This window comes from Cavia porcellus, unplaced genomic scaffold, assembly GCF_034190915.1.
Source record: "Cavia porcellus strain 051 isolate PalLab524CR breed Dunkin Hartley unplaced genomic scaffold, mCavPor4.1 scaffold_25, whole genome shotgun sequence".
NCBI classification, from domain to species: domain Eukaryota; kingdom Metazoa; phylum Chordata; class Mammalia; order Rodentia; family Caviidae; genus Cavia; species Cavia porcellus.
In genome coordinates, this window is record NW_026947508.1 from 36,388,294 (window position 1) to 36,402,783 (window position 14,490).

The window sequence follows — 14,490 nt, forward strand, 5'->3', positions numbered from 1 at the left end:
GAGTGTGGGGGGGGGGAAGTGCTGGACATCGAGGCCCAAGGATGGATGGATTTGAAGCCAAGTGGCCCTTTGTGCCCTTTATGCTCACACTCCCCAAGTTTTACAGGAACTTCTGTGAGGCCTGGAGGTGTAATTTGTGGGAAATTATAGAGCCTGTTGAATACAGAAAGTATATAATTTCTTTTTCTCAAAGTGAAAGCCAACCCAGGTTTGAGACATATCCCAAGCGTATGTATGTGTACCCATATCTCAGGTTAGGCTTTTGTAGGACCATTCACATTGGTGTCTTAGGACTTTATTCCAAGGCTCCTAGTCGGGTTCTGAGCCTGAAGTAGTGCCAGGCCTTTACACTTGAAGGAGAAAAATAGAAAAGAAAGGGGCTATTCCAGCTTTGAGTCCCTACATCCTGGTTTTCTACCCAAAGCCTGTTTCTCTTTCTTCTCAGCTCACTGGGATTATTCAAGCCATGGTGGATGGCCAGCCAAGCCTGCAGCAAGTGCTAGAGGTAGGTCAAATAACCTTTAATTCCTGACCTCTGACCCTTTTCTCCTGCCTTTCTCTCCCTCCCCTCTTGAGAATGTAGCTGTGTAATTTGACTATGATTATGGCTTGATTAGAATAACATTTGCTGTCACATCAGTGACATGCTGTTGAGAGTATTGAACCATTGATCTGTCGTCTCCAGCTGTTACCGTCAGGGTTACTGACAAGATGTCCGAGTGCTGCCAGGAGCCAGGCATAGGGCCCCCACCTTGCCTGGCCTGTGGCCCTGTGCTGCCAGCTCTGGGCAGCCTGTACTAGGTGGGCTGGGGCTAGGGGAGCTGAGCTATATTGTAGGACTAGCCCTGGGGACTGGAGGTGTTTTGTTTAGCTTTAGTGTTGGCTTCTTGTGGCATGTGAACACTTCATTAACTCACCCAGAACTCCCCATCGATGGCTTTTGTTTGCTGTCAGCTCCTGTAGGAACTGTGGCAGCCCCACTGCAGTTTGCTGCTAGATGCATGGTGCCTGTCAGGGGTGCAGGGGCTGCACTGGGTAATGATTCTTAATCAGAATAATTACAACAATTGCCTATGTGAGGGAAATCAAATTAAAGACTTTAGAACCCTTGGCAGAGAACACATTTCTAGGGTATTCTCCTCGGGGAGCTGGAAAAGGTTAAGGCACTGCTTCTTGTGCTCTAGCCTGCAGGAGCAAGGAAAGGCAGTGTTTGTCTCCCACCCAATTTGGGATGGGGGTTTTGAGAGGGGGAAGAAGATTCCCCCCACGGTCCTCTGTAGAGGGGAAAAGAAAAAGGCCCATCGATCTCATTAGGTGCTTTATTTATTTTTAAGACTAATAGCCCAAAGCCCAGACCCTATCAGTGTACAGGAGAAGCCAAGTATGTATCTGAAGAAATAGCAGAGGAGGTAGCAGCTTCAAGGAGACAAGTAGTAGTGGGCAGAAGTACCCAGATCTCTCTCTAGCCAAGAATCCTTTCCCATGGGTGAGAGAGGTACAGACTGAATTTTCCGGCACCCTTCAGAATGGAGCAGGGTGCCAGAGGCAGGTGGCAGCATGTCCTCCTGTACCTGGAGTCGGGAAGCCCAGCTCTGTTAGTCTCTGGTTAGGCCAGGTTAGGGTGCCTAAGCAGTCACTTGGGAGAAGCTGTGGTCTGAAGGTCCTCTTGGGCCCACTGATCCTGATCTTGAAGGGAGATCCTCTGCTGTGACTGCAGGAGGTCCTCAATGTAGACTTCTCCATTTAAGAACAGACTCAAGGCGCAAGAGGGGCCCATCCTCCCTTGTGTCTGGGTTAGTAGCATCCCCAGCTAGAGCCTGGTCCCTGGGGTTGGGCTGTTGAGGAATGCATGTTTTCTCTGTGGCCCACCTGAGGAAGAGATATGGACTGCCGGAAATAGCCTGCTGTAAATCCCAGGGTAGTCCTAATTTTGCTTTCCTGGATGCTGCTCAGAGGATTGTGAGTCTTCCCAGGAAACTACTTTCTGCACTTCTGCACACTTTCTGGGTGGGGAGGGAAGATTTCTGGCTTTAGCTTGACTAAGGGTGTTTTTGGTGAGGACAGGAGACCATACTGGTCCCATTAGCCCTGAGGTGGTTATTGAGCTAAAGAGCTTTCATTTATTTAATCAGAGAAGGGAAGCAGGACAAGCCTGATTCCAAGTGTAGTATTACTTCCTTGGATAGGCTCATAATAAAGTGCTCACTATATCTGCTGTATGAAGGCCTGGTCTTATTGCGTGTGACCTCTCTTTCCCATTCCAGTGGTGGAAAACCTATGGCGCTTGTATTGTTTGTTTTTCTTTTAGATAAAAGGTGCTAATGTGTGAGTTATTCTTTCTAAACTAAAACCTCAGTATTCAGGTTTAATGGCAGTGTTGTCCCTTTGTGATAAATCAGTGGGTTCTGGGTGGCATTTTGGGCACTGGTCTCTTAAAGGTTTGCTGTCACTGTCTGGCCTGTTCTGTCAAGTGGTCTTTTCCCACTATGCAAGAATTGGGGCATTGGAGAACTCGCTTGCTTATGGGGCACTTACTTGGTGAGCTACACCAAGGCTGTGCTGAATTAGGGAGTTCCTCTCTCCATGTGTAGAATCAGCTTTACTTTCTTTAGGTAACCCTGAGAAGGGGTAACTGCGTGTCAGTGTGTGTGTGCACAAGGGCTGAGCTGAAGTGACTGGGGTGGCAGGCTGCGACTAAGTGCTGGGGAGAATCTTGAGCTGAAGACAATTCTCTAGCATACCAACTGTGAAGAAAGTTTGGAGACCACATAGTCTGCCCAGTATAGTGCTAGGGAGTAGCTCTGACACTTGGGAGTCAGACTGCTGGAGCCGTGGAACAAGATAGGCTGCTTGGTTTACTCAAGGATCACTGTGGCTTCTCACAGGTTTCTGGAGAGGCAGCCTCCACCTGCTAGGAGTAATTTTACTTAGATACCCGTGGACTCCCTTACCTGCTGAGCAACAAGGCCCTTGGCATTCTCCTTTAACTAGTTCTCAACCTCTTTGCCTGTTCCTCTTTTCTATGCTCTGAAGACTTTTCTTACACAAATTTTACCCATTCTTGTTCTGTCGGTGAACAGATTCCTGCTGAATAGGATGTGCTGGGGTAGGGATTATGGCGGTGCATGAGGAAGAGCCTCTGCATTTATGATGTTTGAAGTCGGATAGGGAAAGCAGACATTAAAGAGATAATTTCTTCTCAAATGCAGAATTATTATGCCTATAACTTTGCTTCTACCCATAGTAGCCCTTCCTATTCTTGGTCCTGTAACTCTCTGGTCACTTCTCCATTGTTCAGTTATTTTATGATGGTCCACCTTTCTCCCATTCTCAGCCTACTGTCTGTTTGTGGTAGGCACTTAACACATTATCACATTTAATTTTCAGAACAACTCTGTAAGGTGAGTCATCCCACCCTGTTTTATAGATGAAGGAAACAGGTTCAGAGGGGTTAAATGACTTTTAAATGACTTCCTGTCTATGACACAGCCAGGATATGGAGAAGCTAAGGGCTGGAACCCAGGTGTGTCTGACTTTCAATACTGTATTTTTAACTATAATGTGATTATAGCCTTAAACAGTAATATTTCTGCATAAGCAGACGCTGTGGTGTGATCTGCTACATTCCTTCCCCATCCCTGAGATCATTTGAAAAATACAGTGCTTCATAAATTCTTTATGATAATTCTCTTGTTATAAACTAATTTTAGTATTTGTACTTCCCAGTATGGATGCAAATAAAACTGGTCTGAGGGATGAAGGGAAAGCTAGACATCAATTGCGTTTTTTTTCTCTGTGCAGGAATTATGCTTAGCCTCCAAAATATTCTGCTGAATTTGAACCCTTAGCCAGAAGAGGAGAAATACAAAGTTTGGAGCCAGTTTATGAGTTCTTAGCAGCCACATCAGGCAGTACAATCCAGATGCCAGGATGGGGGTCTGCTCTGGCTACAGGGTTCTCCTCTGACAGTGAAAATTACCTCACCTTTATTTGAATAACCAAGTTCATAGATTTGATTAGTAGACATTTGGCGGATGGGTGTAAGGAATAAATGAATGAACAAAGCTGCATGCTGAGTCCCTGCTTGGGGCCTCCCTCTAGTCTATTCCCGGTCCAGAGCAGCCTGACTCTGCCTTTGTCTGAGCATCAGTGAGGGAGAGGAGCAACCAGGAGACTGAACTGCTGGGACCTGGGGCAGGCTCCCGAACTGGGAGGCTGGAGGGTTCTTTTCTCCCACACCCTTGCGCTGTGGCATTTTCCTGAAGAGTTCATCCTCCAAGTGCCTCCGTGGTTACCAAGCCAAATCTGAGAGCCCAGTGCAGCGCTAAGGTGGGGTAAGATTACAGTGTTCTCTTGCTCTGATTACAAGCAGCTTATCCGCGTTTCACTGTTGTGGCTTTTCAAGAGTTCGGGAAACGGGAAAAAAAAAGATAAATCTCATCTGTTCTTGTACTTTTCAGAGGGTCGATGAGTGGATGGCAAAGGAAGGCCTCTTAGACCCAAACGTCAAGTCAATTTTTGTCACCTGTGGAGACTGGGACTTGAAAGTCATGTGAGTATGAGAGGGGCTCTTTGCTGTGGTGCTGAGAATTTGTGGGGCCAGGACTTGCCTTTGGCAGGGTGTAAATGTTCAAGCCTATAGGATATCTGGGGCAGGGGTTCCTGGGTTTGTGGGCTTTCAGGACCAGAGGAAGGCTGGGAGCCTGCCTTCTGCTTCTGTGGAGCTATGTTGGGCACAAGTCAAGGGCCTTTCCTGGACTGCTATTATTTTTATTTATATATTATTTTTGAGACAAGATCTTGCTCTGTAGTTCACTGTGTAATCCAGGCTGGCCTCGAACTCGCGGCTATCTGCCTCCCTCAACCTCCTGAGTCCTGGGATTACAGGAGTGTACCATCATGCCGCACCTGGACTGCTGTTGTTGGGGCCTTCCTGCCTCTGCCTGATCTTGTTGCTCACAACAGCCCTTTTGATTGCTGGGCTGCATGTTATTTTCCTAGAAAGTAGGCCTTGAAAAGGGTCTTACGTTTTTAAAATCATATACATTGTGCTTACTGTTCTAAATGCTCTAGAAATAGTAGCACATTTAGCAGTCCTATTTTTTATTTCTATTTTTTTAAGCGGAAATTTGCAATATTTATTTTTCTGCTTACCTCAGCATATGTTAAGATAGTTGTTTTTTAAGTTTAATGTGTTTTAATAGCAAACTTGATCGGCACAGAAGCTAGACAACATTAAAAACAACTTGCATGTAACACGATGCAGGTAGAAAAGTACAATGAACGGGTACAAACACTTCAGTTGCTATCAGCAAGAAATGTACTTGTTTTGTGTTTGATTCAGCAGCACAAATAGAATGATACAGAGACTAGCATAGCCCCTGAGCAAGGAAGACATGCAAAATCCTGCTCACTTTTAAAAAGGCATCAGAGAGGCTTTTTGTGTTTTTGGTATTTTGGTGTTACTGGAGACTAATCCTAAAACTTGCATATTGAGCTCCATTCCCTTTATTTTATTTGCATGAGTAGTTTCTTTTCTTTTAACCCTTTAAAAATTGGTTATACAGATTAGTGAGTTTCATTTTGGCAGATTTGTGTTTGCACATAACATATTTTGATAATTTTCACCCCATCCCTATCACTCTCCTTGTCCTGCCCTCCCCGCTAGTTTCAGAAATTTGGATGGGGGGCTTACTGTGTATAATATACTTTGCTCACATTCATGGCCCCTATTACTTATCCTTATGTCCTTCCCCCTATTATTTCTATTTTAAAGCTAAGGAAATTAAGGCACAGAGAGGTTAAGTAACTTGTCTGAGGACACACAGAACCAGAATGAAACCTAAGCAATCTGACTTTGGGGTCCTTGCCCTTAACTTTTGGGTTGTATTACCCTTTTATCTGCTGTGCAAGACCCTGGTGATCCAGTTAAGAGCCTGGTAGCAGGATGAGAAAGGGCTGTTTCTAGGGAGCTGCCCAAGCCTCTAGCCTCTTTTCTCCTTTGTGTCCATTACTTTTTCTGCTTTGTCTCCTGCTCCTGCCCTGGGTGTGGACAGCGGACGGGTTCCTTTGCCCGGTTGACACTTTCAGCATCTTGGTGCCTCATGGATACCTGGCTTCAGACAATTCCCAGGGAATTAAAGGAGGGTGGAGGTGGTGGGGGCAGTGTTTGCTGAGGATTGATAGAATCAATACCTCTGTGTTCTTTGTCACTGAAGGCAGCAGCAAGCAATGTGTGTGTGCATGCGAGCTTTTGAACATAAAGTGGGCATGGGGGGAAGGGAGTTGTCTATCAGGAGTGCCATTTCCTACCAAATCAGGTACTATCTTCTCACCAAAGTCCTTTTTATGCCATTTGGATACTGAGTTGAAGTGTGCTGTTGGGCCCTGTCTCTGTAGAGGAGTCAAGGGAAAGAATAAGCCCCAGAACACAGAAGCACTTACGTACATCTGCCGTGACTGTTGGAGTGGACACTTAGCACACCCCTCTAGGTCTGCTGTTTAGGGCCTCTGTCCTCCCAGTGACTCACAGGCTGAGACTGGAAATGGGTCTGAATCAGAAATCCATGGAGAAGGTCAGGAGGAGAAGGCTGTTATTCTTAGGGGCGTCCAGGATAGCTTTGTGCCTTTGGAGCCGGGAGAGGTCTTACGTGAGGCTTTGCAGTCCTGGGGCAGGGTTCATGCTGACATTCGAGTTCCGGGGCTTTGAAGGCCTAGGAGGAAGGTGCTTTGGCAGAGGTCTAGTTCTTCCAGTAGCATCACTGGGGCTCCCATTCTCTCCCTTTGGTGTGCTTCTCTTCCTGGTGCCCACATGTCAGTCTTGTGCTGTAATTGTGAATGACACACACATATATGTATGTATGAAAACTTCCCTGTTTGTGGGGCTGGACCACTTGGCCTGGCCTCCTAAGCATGGAGTTGGTCTGCCTATGAGATGGAGAGGTGGTTTCTGAGGGTGTTATTCATCTTTGGGCTAGACCTGTACTGATCTAAAGCACTAGGCTAACCCTTGGGCCCTGCATTGGGCCCAGGACAGATGTTGGTGAGTTGGGACACTTCTCTATATCTCTGAGAAATGATGTAATTGAGATGATGGATTGCACTGTGGAATCCAAGTGTATATGAAAGGAAGTAAAGTTATAATGAACTCACACCTTACATTATTTGGCCTTCCTAACCCCTGGCTCTCATAGGAGGTGGTGTCTTACTTTTGTAGATGAAACAAACAAAGCAAAATGCAAACCCATCAGGCTCAGAAAGGTAAGAACTCATAGCTAAATAGAACTGAATTCTAAGGCCACATAGTTTCCAGAAGGGATGGTTATGATGGGCTTTTGTGGCTGGTTTGGATTTGGATGGATAAGGCCAAGCTCTGGAGAATGGCGTGGAGGAGGAAGCAGCTGTCAGGTGGCAGGATGGGGGAGGAGGGCTTCGCGACTGCCTTTCAGAAGCAGGACTCTGCATAACTGCTGGGAAGGCTCTTAATTAAATGTGTAACAAAATAAAAACAGCCAGAGAGGAAACCTAAGTAGTGTGGCGTGACAGTGCACAGCTTATCAGTGTTCCTGGAACCTCTCGTCAGGGGCTCCTCAGTGGCTCTCTGCAGAGCCATCACCTTTTTGTGTGCCTGGTAAAAGCTGCTGATGAGTCTGACAAGGGCGCTGTTAAATTGACATTCACAAGTTGTTAGTATGTGGCTTACTTCTTATTTTGACATCCATTTCCAGGTTTTACTAAGTCTGAGGAATTCAGCAAATATTTTCATTTAACACTCTAGTTTCTAGAAGCCGCGGCTCCTCCTCACTGTCCTTACTCTCTCCCCTCTCCCGCCCCTACCAGCTAGGTTCACATCACTTTTGTTGAAAAGGCTTGATTAATGTAGCTCTGAGAAATGGGAACTGAAGTGGCAGCAGAAATATCACCAGAAAAAAAGAAATCTGCTCCCATCCTGACAGAATCATTTCGTGTCCACCTTTTGTCAAATCCTGATGAGTTGATACTCCCATGATTACAGCTTTGATGCTCTAGCCACAGATCCTGCTAGGGTGGGTTTCAATTCAGTGGGTACAGATTTAATTTTTTACTTTAAACATTTTAAAGAAACAATGCTTGGTTTGGGTTTGGCCTTTGACAGCTCACCTTCCCTACCCAGCCTGCTTTGTCCCCTTACCTGGGTCCTGACGCTCCTCTTTGGGGTTAGTGTTGTTTTTCTGTTACCCATCTTGGCATGAAGGGAGACTAGAGCTGGTGGAGAGTGACAAGCGGAATTTTGATTTTAACAGTAGCTTGAAGACTGAAGTTCTGCAGCTGAATAGCACAGCCTGGCAGAGCTATGAGAGTAGACTGTGGGTCCAAGAGGAGGACAAGTCAGCGAGAGGGCAAGATCTGAGGCAGAGAGTGAGTTCGCATAGTCGAACACCGTATTCTGGGGGAGGATGCTGTACTCTAAGCCAGGGCCTGCTCAGAGCTGGTCCAGAGGAGCTTCATCTTAGTCCAGCTTCGCCTTATTTTGGAATAGAATTTCTCTTCTCATGTGTAAGTGCTGGCTTCAGTTCATTCCCAGCCTTCCTGATGGTGTGTACATATAACACCTCTCTGCCTGTGCTCTGCAGAGGTGGACCTGGAGCACTTTGGGTTTTAGAAGTACTGGAGATAGAACTGAACTTGCCCAGAGTACACTGCTTGCTGCTGGCATGGAGAGTGTGTCTTCAGCAGGATCTACTCAAGAGCAGGACTGCTGGTAATCGGGAATGCAGGGCACAGTGACAGAACCACACATCTGGAGAGCACTGTGGAACAGGGGCAGTCCTGGGGTGGCGAGAGATGGCTGAAAGGATGGACCAATGACATACTGGCTGCAGGTCAGGACAGGTCCTTTGTCATCATTCAACAGAGTTGACCACTTCTTGAAATATTCCTATCTTTACTTTGTGTCTTCTGATTCTCTAGCTTCTCCTTTTTAGTCACCTTCGCAGCTGTCTTATTCTTACTTTTAAGTGTAGATGTTTCTTAAATTTCAGTGTTGCTCTGTTTCTGTCTTAGCTGTCTTTTCCTTTTATTCAACACACTTGAGCTTCTGTGTTAATCTCATCTTTTGCCAAAGCTTTAGCTGTCCTCTGTCTGCTTAGGTCTTCTAATCTTTTTCTCCGAGTGAGAAATGAGAACTGACAAGGCAGAGAGATCCTGCTGGAGAGATCGGCTCCAGCTGCCGTTGGAACTCCAAGCCTGCATATCCAGCTGCCTTTCCTACAGCTTCACCTGGATGGCCATGAGGTGCCTACAGCTGTCACCTTTCTCTCCGTAGCTGTCCGTTCCTCCAGCTCTCCCGCCAATGACGACTGGCCAGTTGCTCTGCTGTCCTGTCAGAAAACTGAGAATCATCCCTTGTGTAGTCACAGCTAGTAAATTCCCAAATCCTGTTGATCGTACCTCCCAGAGGTTTCTTGAATTTATTCCCTTCTTTCCTTCTCCACAGCCACTGCTCTGGTTAAGATGATTGTATTTTTCTTGGATCACTACAGAAGCCTTTGAACTGGTGTCTTTGATTCCAATCTCACTGCTTCTATTCCCTTCTACCAATTGTAGGCGATTATATCACATTTCTGCTTAACCCCTGGCTAGGTTCACCCTTGCCTTCAAGGTCACATCCACACTGTTGAGACTTTGAAGGCTCTCACTTACTTGTCTAGTCTCATCCCTTAGTACTCTGTGTGCATTACTCCACACCTCATTAGATGCTCTAGCGGGCTGCTTCCTTACACCCTTCTCCAGATGCCTTCCTTTATGCTCCTGGAGCCCATGTACTTTTTCATGAGTAAAATTGTATTGTGTCTGCTTGTCTGCCTCTGTCACCAAATTGTAGGCACTGTTATAATCCTCGGGCAAGGCTTAATGTGTAGTGGTTGCTTACTCATTTATTTTGGTGTTAGGAATTATCCCTAGGTGCACATTTTAGTGAGTTAAATCCCCAGCCCAAGTATTTGCTGAATAAAGGGCAGTTAAGTTGTGGAATGGTCCCATGGAATCCCTGTTCAGGAAGAGTGACACAGATTTGATGGTGGATACTGGGAGCATTAGTTGCCAACGTACGGGGCAAATGGGATGGAAGGGGAAGTTTCGGCCCTGTTGGCTCAACTTGAATGTGAGGAGTTAGAGGACTGAGCTTCTAATGTAAGGAAGCCCCTCAGGTTTCTCACTGCCAGTGCTGATGGAGGATGGGTGACATGACCCAAGGCATGGACCAGGGAGGAGCTTTGTCTTGGTCACAATGGAAAGTGCTTTCTGTAAGAGACTTGTGTCTCCAGGACTGGAGCCTGGGACTCCTGTAGAAGAGTGAGAGTAAGGAAATAAAGATAGTGTTTACTGAGCATGTGTGGCATATCAGGAACCCTGTTGTGCTATTTATACATACTCTGTCATTTAGTCCTTTTTATGTTTTTAGTCTTTCTTTGCTTTAACAAATGAAACTGAGACCCAAAAAGTTAATTTGTAAAGGCAAATTATGACAGTCTGTTTGTGGCAAGGCAGGGACTTGAACCTAGGTATTCTGGCTCTGCAACCATGTGTTGAGCCATGGTGCTGTCTGGCCATTTGCTTCTGTCCTTCATGGTCCAGGCTTTGTGATCTGGTAGGAATACGGTTTACTGCTTTGTTTACACTGAGCCCGAGGTGCTCTCTGATACTGTAGGCTGCTGTTGGTTTCTGGCCTGTATTCCAGGTCTCTACTTTAATGTTCATTTTAGAAAGGGGGGCATGGTTGGCCAGAAGATATGATGGGTCATGATTTGAGGCTGCCTGTCTCAGATTTTTTTGTTTTTTGGTACCAGGGATCAAACTCACGACCTTGTGCTTGTCAGGCAGGCACTTATGCCACTGAGCCAAATCTGTGACCCCTCAGATCTATCTTAAAGAAACCGTGGCCAACATCACTTTGTACACTTCTAACCTGTATGTATATTTGAAAGCACGTGGTTATCTCATCGCACTGCTATGAGAACCATGCCCCTTGCCCGTGTGCCAGTTGGTCTCAGCACTGAGTTGCATCACCTTTGATTAGTGGTCTGCGGGGGGAAAAGGCTGGAGGAAGAACTCCCTGCCAGTCCTGACTTGTCTCATTTCCCCTTACTTTTATCTGTCACTGCAAGCGCTTGGGCTCCCCTCCTGAACTAATTAAGTTTGCATGTGTTTAGACACATTGCCAAATAGGGCTTAGCAAAGCGGAACTGAGCTACATCTCTTTCTGAGTAGGGAAGGAAGGGTATATGAATGTTTCTCCACAGGGGCCAGGCAGAAGCATGGATGACATCCAGTGAGTGTGTGTGCAAGCAGTAGACACCTACCCAGGTCTCCTGCCTGCAGAGCAACCTTCTGATTGGCTGACAGGCAGGTGAGGGCCCACCCTTCGGTGCTGTCAGTGAATTGGACATTCTAAAGGGGCTGAGAAAGAAAGGAGGGCAGGTACTGAAGTGTTTTTTCCTCTCATACACAAGCAAAATGGAAAGTCAGATCTGCATTAGGATTGAGTAGAGAGCTGTGTGCTGTCTGTTACCAGCCTGATCCATAGTGCTTCTAGACCTGCAACCATCTACGTGGCAAGCAGAATGCGGGGTGGCCTTCTTTCCATGTCTGTACAAAGTACGTTGGAAACCAGGACAGCTGAAGGCTCAAGTTTTCCTTTTTGTCAGGAAGACCCTGTTTCCCTGCTCAGTCTCCTGTAATACCTGTGAGGATGTGGCAGGAAGAATAGTGTTGCCTAGAACTTCCTCGCCCTGGAGGTGGGATTCAGCTCATTGGATCTCACAGTGAGGTGGTGCTGAGAGCATGTTTTTATGACAGGCTCATGGCTGCTTTTTTGCTCATGCGTGCTGGCCTGAGGTCCGCAGTGCCCTGTGGCAGAACATACTTGGGTTCTGTCCAGCAGCAAGCCGTTGTGAACCTTTTCTCTGAGGTTTCAGGGGCAAGCCGTTGTGAATCTTTTCTCTGAGGTTTCAAGAAGTCGGGGTATTACTTACCACAGAAGGCAGAAGAGCCAGCTGAAGGCCATGGTTGGGGCTTCCATCCTTTAGATAGGAGGCCGGTGGGTCAGATCAGCATCAGCCCAGGCTCCCAGTGCCCACAAAGTCTGGGGGCTGGCAGGGTAGGATCCTGTGAAGGTTGTATAGGAATTCTAGGCCTTTCTTAGAATTATAGTCTAAGCTCAGAGAGAATGGGAACCAGACCTTCTGCCCTCCCTTCAGTTTCCCTAGAGCCCTCTCGTCAGCAGAGGTGCATTGGGTTAGCCCCAAGAAGGCAGCTTGAGTTGATGGGGTCATGTTTCAGCTGCAGCTAATCCTAGTCACTCGATATAAATCTCTCCCTGCTGCCTCTTCCTCCCTCCCATCCCCAACCCACAGACAGGGAAATGAATCCTGGCCCTCACCCTGAATACATCATGGCAGGCTTGCCTCTAATGAGAGAGGGCCATTCATTGTGGGGTGAAGCTCCCTGCAGAGCCTGGGATGCCATTAATTAAAGAAGAGCCACCTGAAGCCAGTCGTGCGGTGCAGCCTGCCACGCTCAGATGGAGTGGTAGTGGGGTAGCCTCGTTAGCCTGACAGCTCCTTGGGCTGAGAGTTCTTGGGCTTGGAGGAGCGAAAGGTGCTCCCGCCCCCTGCCTGAGAGCTCAGATGCCCCTGGGGTCTGCCTGCTGGGGGAGAGGGAGGACGGAAAGCTCCTGCTAGAACTGGTAGTAAAGGGGCTGGAGATTTTGAATTTCCTATATTGGTCCCTAGGACAGGAGCAAGCTTCCATGAAGCCAGAGCAGGCCTCTGCTTCCCAACCTTTGCTCCTTCAAACTCCAGGCAATGGGCCTTTCACCCTACGACTTCCCCTTAGAGCTTTTGTTTGATTTAGTGCCTAGAGGGACACTAGAGGCAAAGCTCTGTTGTCTGTCCCACAAGTTCAGCCTCTCCTTAGCAGAGGATCCTCTGGTGTTTTACTTCCTGGGCACTTACGGTGTGAAAGGTAGGCAACCTCATCTCCTCACCCCTTGGTAGCTGCAGAGGGTTTAAATCATTGTAGTAATTTTAGGAACTCTGGAAAGGAAGTTTTACTCCGTTGAAGCACTGATTAACGATAAAGGTGTTTGCCTAATGACTGACCAGGCTGTGAGATGCTTAAGGTGGTGACTACCTCATCTTTTGGCCTGAGACAGAGCTGGTGAGTAAATGGTTTGCTGTTGCTTAATTGGTTCAGAGTCAAGTGTTGTTGCCTGGATGCTGGTCCCAGGATTTGATAGATAGCACTCTCCTTGGCCATCTGTGAGGGCCTTATCATCTCCTCTTTGCTGGCAGGAGGGGCTGGATGTGCTGAGACTTTTGCCTTAGCCTAGAGTTGGGCTATCTCAGCTAGTAGCTGTCAGGATTGTCAGGAAGACAAATTGGATCCTATGTCTGCGGTTCCTTAGAGCAGTCCCTGGAAATTTGGTTCTGTGCTTCATGGCAGAATCTGACAGTCAGGCTCAGAGTCTCAGAACCAGCTGGGATAGACTATGTGATCCATGTCTGCCTTCCCTGGCATGGAATAGAGCTGTGCAGCCTCCCACCAGGTACTGCCACTTTGGCTTATGACTTGGGCTGAACTCCTTGGTGTTTAGAAAATTTTTAGTTTTCTCAGGTCTTGACCATTAGAATGTAAAGCTGGAGGGGTCTGTCTCCCGTGTCCCAAGAAGAAACCCCTGGTACTCCTGGAAGGTATTTTCCTTTGTGTGTTTCCTATGTGTATATATGTATTTGAGACAGGGTCTTGCTAGGTAGTTCAGGCTGACCTTGAACTCACTAGCCCATTCTGGCCTTGAATTCCCAGCGATCCCCTGCCTCAGCCTCCTGAGTACCGGGATTACAGGCATGTGCCATCATGCCTGGTGAGGTATTTTTTTAGATCAGTTTTTCTTTTTAATTCTTTTTGTGAGCTTCATTGTTTGTTTTTGGTATTTTAAGATATTTAGGTCTGAAATAGATGGCAGGTTATATAACATACACAAATGTGAAGCGTACGCATGATATATTTGTATATAAGTATACATCTTTGTCACCACTACCTAGCTCAAAATCCAGGACATTATTCTGAAAAGTTTCCTTGTGCCCTTTCCCAGTCTCCCCTACCAAATAATCATTGTTCTGACTTCTATTACTTTGGGTTAGTTTTGTCTGTAACTGACTTTTGTAGAAATGAACGTATACAAAATTCACTCTTGCATAACTTCTTTTGGACCAAGTAATGTATGAAAGATTAATCTATGTTGTGTGGATCAGTAGTTTATTTTAGCCTTTTAATTGCAGCATAATGTTTCATTATGTTGTGTTTTCCTTCTGTTGAACCATCTACCTTCTTTACTTGTTTAGTACACGTTTGTTGAATGAGTATGTGCACGTTTAGTTTGATATGGGGATTTCCTTAGACTGCTATCAGCTTGACCAAACTCCCTCATCTTTTTTTTTTTTTGTGTGTGTT

At 46.5% G+C, this 14,490-nt stretch overlaps 1 protein-coding gene across 12 annotated transcripts in view; it reads left to right on the forward strand.

Moving 5' to 3' along the window:
- Eri3 (ERI1 exoribonuclease family member 3) overlaps positions 1–14,490 on the forward strand; it is a 128,843-nt gene that overhangs the window by 38,965 nt on the left and 75,388 nt on the right. For all 12 annotated transcript variants that reach the window (XM_013157964.3, XM_063236272.1, XM_063236267.1 and 9 more), the window contains 2 exons: positions 446–505; positions 4,461–4,552. In XM_013157964.3, the coding sequence (XP_013013418.2) occupies positions 446–505; positions 4,461–4,552 (152 nt within the window). The remainder of the gene's footprint in view (positions 1–445; positions 506–4,460; positions 4,553–14,490) is intronic.